General features: G+C 38.5%; 1 protein-coding gene across 1 annotated transcript in view; it reads right to left on the bottom strand.

The window, feature by feature from the left end:
* HMCN1 (hemicentin 1) overlaps positions 1 to 11146 on the bottom strand; it is a 458039-nt gene that overhangs the window by 51807 nt on the left and 395086 nt on the right. Inside the window, 2 exon segments of the mRNA XM_059412784.1 lie at positions 6436 to 6570; positions 8402 to 8615. Coding sequence (XP_059268767.1) covers positions 6436 to 6570; positions 8402 to 8615 — 349 coding nt within the window.

Genomic DNA, 11146 nt, shown 5'->3' with positions numbered 1-11146 from the left:
TTGTCTCCCTCCCAATCCCATCTTGTTTCATTTATTCTTCTTCTACCCACTTAAGCCTCCATGTTGCATCACCACTTCCTCATATCAGGGAGATCATATGATAGTTGTCTTTCTCTGCTTGACTTATTTCGCTAAGCATGATACGCTCTAGTTCCATCCATGTTGTTGCAAATGGCAAGATTTCATTTCTTTTGATGGCTGCATAGTATTCCATTGTGTATATATACCACATCTTCTTGATCCATTCATCTGTTGATGGACATCTAGGTTCTTTCCATAGTTTGGCTATTGTGGACATTGCTGCTATAAACATTCGGGTGCATGTGTCCCTTTGGATCACTACATTTGTATCTTTAGGGTAAATACCCAATAGTGCAATTGCTGGGTCATAGGGCAGTTCTATTTTCAACATTTTGAGGAACCTCCATGCTGTTTTCCAGAGAGGTTGCACCAGCTTGCATTCCCACCAACAGTGTAGGAGGGTTCCCCTTTCTCCGCATCCTCGCCAGCATCTGTCATTTCCTGACTTGTTGATTTTAGCCATTCTGACTGGTGTGAGGTGATATCTCATTGTGGTTTTGATTTGTATTTCCCTGATGCCGAGTGATATGGAGCACTTTTTCATGTGTCTGTTCGCCATCTGGATGTCTTCTTTGCAGAAATGTCTGTTCATGTCTTCTGCCCATTTCTTGATTGGATTATTTGTTCTTTGGGTGTTGAGTTTGCTAAGTTCTTTATAGATTCTGGACACTAGTCCTTTATCTGATATGTCGTTTGCAAATATCTTCTCCCATTCTGTCAGTTGTCTTTTGATTTTGTTAACTGTTTCCTTTGCTGTGCAAAAGCTTTTGATCTTGATGAAATCCCAGTAGTTCATTTTTTCCCTTGTTTCCCTTGCCTTTTGCGTTGTTCCTAGGAAGATGTTGCTGCGGCAGAGGTCGAAGAGGTTGCTGCCCGTGTTCTCCTCAAGGATTTTGATGGATTCCTTTCGTACATTGAGGTCCTTCATCCATTTTGAGTCTATTTTTGTGTGTGGTGTAAGGAAATGGTCCAATTTCATTTTTCTGCATGTGGCTGTCCAATTTTCCCAACACCATTTATTGAAAAGGCTGTCTTTTTTCCATTGGACATTCTTTCCTGCTTTGTCGAAGATTAGTTGACCATAGATTTGAGGGTCTATTTCTGGGCTCTCTATTCTGTTCCATTGATCTATGTGTCTGTTTTTGTGCCAGTACCATGCTGTCTTGATGATGACAGCTTTGTAATAGAGCTTGAAGTCCGGAATTGTGATGCCACCAACGTTGGCTTTCTTTTTCAATATCCCTTTGGCTATTCGAGGTCTTTTCTGGTTCCATATAAATTTTAGAATTATTTGTTCCATTTCTTTGAAAAAGATGGATGGTACTTTGATAGGAATTGCATTAAATGTGTAGATTGCTTTAGGTAGCATAGACATTTTCACAATATTTATTCTTCCAATCCAGGAGCATGGAACATTTTTCCATTTCTTTGTGTCTTCCTCAATTTCTTTCATGAGTACTTTATAGTTTTCTGAGTATAGATTCTGTGTCTCTTTGGTTAGGTTTATTCCTAGGTATCTTATGGTTTTGGATGCAATTGTAAATGGGATTGACTCCTTAATATCTCTTTCTTCTGTCTTGCTGTTGGTGTAGAGAAATGCAACTGATTTCTGTGCATTGATTTTATATCCTGACACTTTACTGAATTCCTGTATAAGTTCTAGCAGTTTTGGAGTGCAGTCTTTTGGGTTTTCCACATATAGTATCATATCATCTGCGAAGAGTGATAATTTGACTTCTTCTTTGCCGATTTGGATGCCTTTAATTTCCTTTTGTTGTCTGATTGCTGAGGCTAGGACCTCTAGTACGATGTTGAATAGCAGTGGTGATAATGGACATCCCTGCCGTGTTCCTGACCTTAGCGGAAAAGCTTTCAGTTTTTCTCCATTGAGAATGATATTTGCGGTGGGTTTTTCATAGATGGCTTTGATGATATTGAGGTATGTGCCCTCTATCCCTACACTTTGAAGAGTTTTGATCAGGAAGGGATGTTGTACTTTGTCAAATGCTTTTTCAGCATCTATTGAGAGTATCATATGGTTCTTGTTCTTTCTTTTATTGATGTGTTGTATCACATTGACTGATTTGCGGATGTTGAACCAACCTTGCAGCCCTGGAATAAATCTCACTTGGTCGTGGTGAATAATCTTTTTAATGTACTGTTGAATCCTATTGGCTAGTATTTTGTTGAGTATTTTCGCATCTGTGTTCATCAAGGATATCGGTCTATAGCTCTCTTTTTTGATGGGATCCTTGTCTGGTTTGGGGATCAAGGTGATGCTGGCCTCATAAAATGAGTTTGGAAGTTTTCCTTCCATTTCTATTTTTTGGAACAGTTTCAGGAGAATAGGAATTAGTTCTTCTTTAAATGTTTGGTAGAATTCCCCCGGGAAGCCGTCTGGCCCTGGGCTTTTGTTTGTTTGGAGATTTTTAATGACTGTTTCAATCTCCTTACTGGTTATGGGTCTGTTCAGGCTTTCTATTTCTTCCTGGTTCAGTTGTGGTAGTTTATATGTTTCTAGGAATGCATCCATTTCTTCCAGATTGTCAAATTTATTGCCGTAGAGTTGCTCATAGTATGTTCTTATAATAGTTTGTATTTCTTTGGTGTTAGTTGTGATCTCTCCTCTTTCATTCATGATTTTATTTATTTGGGTCCTTTCTCTTTTCTTTTTGATAAGTCGGGCCAGGGGTTTATCAATTTTATTAATTCTTTCAAAGAACCAGCTCCTCGTTTCGTTGATTTGTTCTATTGTTTTTTTGGTTTCTATTTCATTGATTTCTGCTCTGATCTTTATGATTTCTCTTCTCCTGCTGGGCTTAGGGTTTCTTTCTTGTTCTTTCTCCAGCTCCTTTAGGTGTAGGGTTAGGTTGTGTACCTGAGACCTTTCTTGTTTCTTGAGAAAGGCTTGTACCGCTATATATTTTCCTCTCAGGACTGCCTTTGTTGTGTCCCACAGATTTTGAACCGTTGTGTTTTCATTATCATTTGTTTCCATGATTTTTTTCAATTCTTCTTTAATTTCCCGGTTGACCCATTCATTCTTTAGAAGGATACTGTTTAGTCTCCATGTATTTGGGTTCTTTCCAAACTTCCTTTTGTGGTTGAGTTCTAACTTTAGAGCATTGTGGTCTGAAAATATGCAGGGAATGATCCCAATCTTTTGATACCGGTTGAGTCCTGATTTAGGACCGAGGATGTGATCTATTCTGGAGAATGTTCCATGTGCACTAGAGAAGAATGTGTATTCTGTTGCTTTGGGATGAAATATTCTGAATATATCTGTGATGTCCATCTGGTCCAGTGTGTCATTTAAGGCCTTTATTTCCTTGCTGATCTTTTGCTTGGATGACCTGTCCATTTCAGTGAGGGGAGTGTTAAAGTCCCCTACTATTATTGTATTATTGTTGATGTGTTTCTTTGATTTTGTTATTAATTGGTTTATATAGTTGGCTGCTCCCACATTGGGGGCATAGATATTTAAAATTGTTATATCTTCTTGTTGGACAGACCCTTTGAGTATGATATAGTGTCCTTCCTCATCTCTTATTATAGTCTTTGGCTTAAAATCTAATTGATCTGATATAAGGATTGCCACTCCTGCTTTCTTCTGATGTCCATTAGCATGGTAAATTCTTTTCCACCCCCTCACTTTAAATCTGGAGGTGTCTTCGGGCGTAAAATGTGTTTCTTGGAGGCAACATATAGATGGGTTTTGTTTTTTTATCCATTCTGATACCCTGTGTCTTTTGACAGGGGCATTTAGCCCATTCACATTCAGGGTAACTATTGAGAGATATGAATTTAGTGCCATTGTATTTTAAGGTGACTGTTACTGTATATGGTCTCTGTTCCTTTCTGATCTACCACTTGTAGGCTCTCTCTTTGCTTAGAGGACCCCTTTCAAGATTTCCTGTAGAGCTGGTTTGGTATTTGCAAATTCTTTCAGTTGTTGTTTGTCCTGGAAGCTTTTAATCTCTCCTTCTATTTTCAATGATAGCCTAGCTGGATATAGTATTCTTGGCTGCATGTTTTTCTCGTTTAGTGCTCTGAAAATATCATGCCAGCTCTTTCTGGCCTGCCAGGTCTCTGTGGATAAGTCAGCTGCCAATCTAATATTTTTACCATTGTATGTTACAGACTTCTTTTCCCGGGCTGCTTTCAGGATTTTCTCTTTGTCATTGAGACTTGTAAATTTTACTATTAGGTGACGGGGTGTGGGCCTATTCTTATTGATTTTGAGGGGCATTCTCTGAACCTCCTGAATTTTGATGCTCGTTCCCTTTGCCATATTGGGGAAATTCTCCCCAATAATTCTCTCCAGTATACCTTCTGCTCCCCTCTCACTTTCTTCTTCTTCTGGAATCCCAATTATTCTAATGTTGTTTCGTCTTATGGTGTCACTTATCTCTCGAATTCTCCCCTCGTGGTCCAGTAGCTGTTTGTCCCTCTTTTGATCAGCTTCTTTATTCTCTGTCATTTGGTCTTCTATATCACTAATTCTTTCTTCTGCCTCATTTATCCTAGCAGTGAGAGCCTCCATTTTTGATTGCACCTCATTAATAGCTTTTTTGATTTCAACTTGGTTAGATTTTAGTTCTTTTATTTCTCCAGAAAGGGCTTTTATATCTCTCGAGAGGGTTTCTCTAATATCTTCCATGCCTTTTTCGAGCCCGGCTAGAACCTTGAGAATTGTCATTCTGAACTCTAGATCTGACATATTACCGATGTCTGTATTGATTAGGTCCCTAGCCTTCGGTACTGCCTCTTGTTCTTTTTTTTGTGTTGAATTTTTACGTCTTGTCATTTTGTCCAGATAAGAGTAAATGAAGGGGCAAGTAAAATACTAAAAGGGTGGCAACAACCCCAGGAAAATATGCTTTAACCAAATTAGAAGAGATCCAAAATCGTGAGTGGGGAGAAAGGGGATTAAAAGAGGTTCAAAAAGGAAGAAAGAAAAAAGAAAAAAAAAAGAAAAGAAAAGAATATTTTTTAAAAAAGAAAACACCTAAGAAAAATGTAAAAAAAAAATATATATATTAGATAAACTAGTAAAAAATCGTTAAAAAAGAAAAAGGTAACAGTTAAAAAAAAATTTTACCCGAAGGCGAGAAAAAAAAAAAAATGAAAAAGAAAAAATTAAATTAACTGCAAGACTAAAAAAAAATCACAGGAAAAAAGCCATGAGTTCCGTGCTTGGCTTTCTCCTCCTCTGGAATTCTGCTGCTCTCCTTGGTATTGAAACCGCACTCTTTGGTAGGTGAACTTGGTCTCGGCTGGATTTCTTGTTGATCTTCTGGGGGAGGGGCCTGTTGTAGTGATTCTCAAGTGTCTTTGCCCCAGGCGGAATTACACCGCCCTTACCCGGGGCCGGGGTGAGTAATCCGCTCGGGTTTGCTTTCAGGAGCTTTTGTTCCCTGAGCGCTTTCCGTAGAGTTCCAGAGGACGGGAATACAAATGGCGGCCTCCTGGTCTCCGGCCCGGAGGAGCCGAGAGCCCAGGGCCCCACTCCTCAGTGTGCGCTCAGAGAACCGCGCCCAGTTACTCCCGTCTGCCTGACCTCCGGCCGCACTCCGAGCTCACCGAGCCTGCGACCGGTTCAAGGTAACACGGAGCTGCGAGCTTACTGTTGGCTCTGTCTCTGTAGCCGGCTTTCCCGTTCCAATACCCGCAAGCTCTGCGACACTCAGACACCCCCGATCCTTCTGTGACCCTGCGGGACCTGAGGCCACGCTGACCCCGCGTGGGCTTCGCCCCGGTTTAGCCTCTGGAGCGATGTCCCTCAGCGGAACAGACTTCTAAAAGTCCTGATTTTGTGCGCGGTTGCTCCGCCGCTTGCCGGGAGCCGGCCCCTCCCCCCGGGGTCTATCTTCCCGTCGCTTTGGATTCACTTCTCCGCCGGTCCTACCTTTCAGAAAGTGGTTGTTTTTCTGTTTCCAGAATTGCTGTTTTTCTTCTCTTCGATCTGCCGATGGATTTTCAGGTGTTTGCAATCTTTAGATAAGCTATCTAGCTGATCTCCGGCTAGCTGAAGCAGTCTCAGCTTGCTACTTCTCCGCCATCTTGACTCCTCCCCCAAATATTACGTTTTCTAGTGTCCTCAAGAATGGCTTTTTTTTTTTTAGATTTATTTATTTATTTGAGAGAGAGATAGAGCACTCTAGCACATAGAGGGGAGGGGTAGAGGGCGAATGTTGATAATTTTTTATTTCTTATGAATTTGCACATCTGTGCAACAGGACTAGATGGATTAATAAACTGAACTTATAGTGAAATACTACATAATAAGGAAGCAAAACACAAACTATTCGTTATAAATAAATGATAAGTTAAAAATAGAGCATGTTTACCTACCTTTCACATAAACAAATCCAATCGCCTTCACAAAACCAATGCTGTTCTCTGCGGTGCACACGTAAGTACCTGAATCCTCCTTTGACACTCTTTCAATAACAAGTTCACTGTGTCCATTCACACTGTCAAAGTGGGCTGAAAGAAACAAGCCAGGAAATGGCACAAATGCCTCTCAGTAACCTAAGAAAATCATCACAACAGCTCTATGTTTTACAGGTTGGATTTATGAGTTGGTCAGCAATTGAACTAGAGATCTCATCATGACATTGGAGAAGAGAGCCTTTTCCACAGATTTCTTCCCCGGAGCTATTTTCTATGTCTCTAGACACTTGTTTGAAGAATGAAAAACAGCAGAAGGAACAGGAAAAGAGAATGAAAATAAACATCTTTTAAAGTTATTTTAGATTTAAAGTACACCCTTCATCTCAAAGCATTGCCTAAATCTGTTTCGTAGTTTCTCTGGGTTTCAACAATCTTTCATTCAGACCAATGACATTTTCCATTTCATTTATCTCACCACCCCTTTTCCTCCCAAACACTTTACATCAAAAACATGAAAACCTTTTCAGCTGTAATTCAATGGACTTGGCAGGTCAGAAGGGAAATCATGAAAACACATGCTAGTTAGGTAATAATGACAACAGGATTAAATTTGTAATAATTCACACTTCTCCATAAGTGGTGATGATATAAATATTTATAAAGTTAGTTATAATATTTGGAATAGAGAATAAGGTAAACATGTTAATCGTGAAACAACTATACTTAATAAGATTCTGATTAGACCAGCAAATTTCTAAGTACATTTGTATGTTTACCTTGAGTGCTTTCTCCATTCAAATTATTTCAAAAGATTTCATACTGTTGAATATTAAGTGGAAAATGAAGCTTTAAAAATGTAAATCGCTGAATTACTATTACACTTTCAGAAAACAGTACTGAATAGATTTTTTTAGACTTCGTTTTTCCTTAGTGACATATGCTATTATCATTTAGGGAATAGAGTTGATGAATTTCAGTCATTAGTATAAATCTTTGTAACAGAAGAATTCAGCCTTATTATTTCTTTTCTAAGAAGGCATTTATTAAATGCTAATAGTGCAGTATCTCAGAACTCAATTTTGGGTATGACAACTTCTTATTAACTGATAACATCTTTGCGCTGATGACAAAGTCTAACAAATAAGGAGATAGTGTCCTTCTAGAGATGATTGTTTCTGGCTTCCAGGCACTAGTCTAAAACGTAGTGCACACAGTGACCAAAAATTTTCTACATAATTTATTGACATTATAAGAGAGATTAATAAATATTAATTCATACAGTGAGAAGCAGAGCTCTCCTCTGTAAAATTAGGTGAATCTTCAGGACTCCAATAGTAGCCACCTTAATGCATTTATCAGGGAGGATAAGTTTAGGTACCTGTGTATGCAAGATTGTCTTCTCCTGGGGAAGGGAGATTATTTTTAGGTAAAAATGTCTACTAATATCCTGTCACATATGGTTCAGTGATTAAATTATCCTTCAAAAGAATGAAAAAAAGAACATATATACTGGGTATAGGGTAAAATCCAGGCAAATGTACGTATTTTACAGAACTTAAAGCAATCGACTCTTCATGTAACATTTTATTTTATTTTATTTTATTTTATTTTATTTATTAGAGAGAGAGAGAGAGCGAGAGCACAGGGGGAAGGGCTGAGGGGAGAGAGAGAGAGAGAGAGAGAAAGAGAGAGAATCTCTCAAGCAGACGCCCTGCTGAGCACAGAGCCTGAAGGTGGGGCTGGTTCCCACACCCTGAACTCATGACCTGAGCTGAAACCAAGAGTTAGATGCTCAACTGACGAGCCACCCAGGTGCCCCATCTCTTCATGTAACTTTCAATCAATTCCCACAGCTGAAGGACATGGAGATTGATTTAGAGTTCTTCATGGATATATTTATTTACTTAAGAATTAAATTACCAACCTGGGATAATATTGTTATTGAAGGTCCATGTTAACTTGGGCAATGGAATCCCAGTGGCTTTACAGCTTAATCGTAGCTGTTCTCCTTTACTTAATGACACATCTCCAGGAAGTTCAGTAAAAGTGGGGAGAACATGTACAGTCAGGCTGACCATGTGGGTGTCTTCACCTGCAGCATTGTTAGCAACACAGGTATAGGTGCCAGAATCCTCTGGCTTAAATAAAGAAAAATCATAGTGTTTAAAATGACATCATCTTACATCATATTCCATAAAATACATAAAATTGCATAGCTTGGTTCCCAAAGGAGCACTCTTATTTAATAAGACAGTTTAAATTTCCATCTTGTAGTCTCAACCATCTGACTGGCTTTTGCGGAACATAACTCAAAATGTATAGGAGTTGAAACAAAGGCCCATGCCCTACAGAACTTCAGCATTTTACAGTAATAAGATCTCAGAAAACTTTACAGAAGCTTTCAAGTTTACTAAACATCAAGTGTACTGCAGCTCTACAATGTACAAACAAAGAACACATAATATCAAAGTTTGGTAGCATCTTGACAGCATAGCCGTCAGTCTTGGTAACGTGGCACCAAAGACCACCAAAATTATCAAAGGAGATGGAAAGGGTATGGGCAACAGTACCTGCAATTCTGAAGTTTCACTTGCAAAATGCAATGGCCAGTCTTGGCACTCATCTTACTAGATGTCCCGGGATGGTGTCATTTGACGTCATTTGACACCTTGGCTTCCATGTTACCCCCTTCTCCTAGTTTCCTTCCTACCTCACTGGTTGCTCCATTTCCTTTTTTTTTTTTTTCCTGGTTTCCCTTCAATATTAATGTCTTGATGCTGGCATGCAAGAGGGCTCAGTTTTCAGTCCTCTTCTCTACCTGCAGTTGGTTCCTTAAGGATGTCATCCAGTCTCATGGTTTTAAATACTACGTATACTCTGAGGAGTACCAGTATTTGTAGCCCTGATCTTTCTTCCAAACTCCAACTACGCTGAACTTCCCATTTTACCTCTCTGCTGGTATGCCCAAAAGACTTCTCAAACTCATGTCCAAAACTGAACCCCCAATTTCCCTTTCACTATCCTGTTTCATCTGTAGCTTCATCATCTCAGTTGATGACTATTTTGTCCTTCCAGTTGTTAATGCCTTTTATTCTTAGGCATCTGAGTCATCTGTACTTCTTTCTTTCTCACATTGTAGTGGCAATCTAACTAGGAAAACCTAGCTTCAGAGTATATGCAGAATCCAACCCCTTCCCACCCCTTCTCTGTTAGCATCATCTCTCCTCGAACTCCAAATCAACTACCCAACAGGACTTTCTCCTTTCCTTTGCCTCTGCTCATTACAAAAGTCAATGTAGTATTGCAAAAAACTAAGGCAGATAACATTGATCCCAGGCTCAAAACCTGCACTGGATTCTAATTTTACTTAGAGTAAAAAGCAAAATTGTTATAATCTACAAGATACTACATGATCTGGTCTCCATTTTCTTTTCTTTCTTTCTTTTGTTCTTTTTCTTCTTTGCTTTTACTAGGCTCCTATTCCTCCAATATATTAGGTGTGTTCCCATCTTAAGCTCTTTCCTGTAGATATCTGAGAGAGAAACATCCCAGTTTTACCTGCTTCTCATGCTCTTACCCCAGATATTTGCCTGGCTAACTCACTTCCTTCAAGTGTTACTCAAATGTCCCTTCCTAAAGGAGATTCACCCTGACTATCCTATTAAAAAAAATGTAACCAGTAACCCTCCAAATTCTGATCCCCTTTACTGTTCTTTTATTTTTCAAACTACTTATTTTCTTCTGACTTATTATACACATTGTTCATTATCATTCTATACATTATTATTATTTTTTTCATTGTCTATCTCCCTCCTCTAGAAATAAACTGAATGAAGGCAGGGATCTTTGAGTCTTTTGTTCCCCCATGTATTACTAGTGCATAAATCAGTTCTGGTCACACAGAAGGTATTCAATAAATATTTGTTGAATTAATCGTTGAATGCTTCTGAATGCATTAAGTCCCACTGCAGACTTTTCCTTCTCTTTTAAAAGCTTAAGACTATATATAATCATAAAATAAGACTATATATAGTCATATATAAAAAAATATATATATTTGCATTGAAACAATAAAGAATTGATTGCTTAGAGATGTAGCATAAAAATTGTAATCCCTAATAGTAGATACAATCTTAATCTGATTGGCTGCATACTTTTTTTAAAGGGTAAACAAGAATAAATCACATTCTCTGCAAACTCCATATCATTTAGCTATTCTTAGATTCTCAGGTTATAATAATTTAAGCTTACAATCAAGGATTTTATGAAAGTGAAGCACTTAAAATCTGGATTGTACATACTATTCACAAGTAGATCTCTACTTATCATTTGAATCGTCATCTGGTATTTATGAACTACTTTATTGTTTTGTTTTGTTTTTTAACAAATCTGGGCCATTGTCCCATTGTCCCCTTTTCTTTCTCCTTTAATTCCTTCTGGTCTGTATGTGTAAAAACGGGCCCAAATCCAACATTCCTGAGCCCAGGGGTAATCCCACTAAAGACATTTACTAGCTTAAGCAAACAAATTTATCCTTATCAGTTCTAAAATTCACATTTTTAACCTTTCATATCCCTGAAACTGGGATACAACTTAGAAATGGATGACCATCTCTAGTTTACTTAACTGTACTTTTTCTTTCTTAGTGGTACCTAAAATAAAATAATGG

The sequence above is a fragment of the Mustela nigripes genome, chromosome 10, assembly GCF_022355385.1.
Source record: "Mustela nigripes isolate SB6536 chromosome 10, MUSNIG.SB6536, whole genome shotgun sequence".
NCBI classification, from domain to species: domain Eukaryota; kingdom Metazoa; phylum Chordata; class Mammalia; order Carnivora; family Mustelidae; genus Mustela; species Mustela nigripes.
This window is presented reverse-complemented; position numbering and strand designations above follow the sequence as displayed.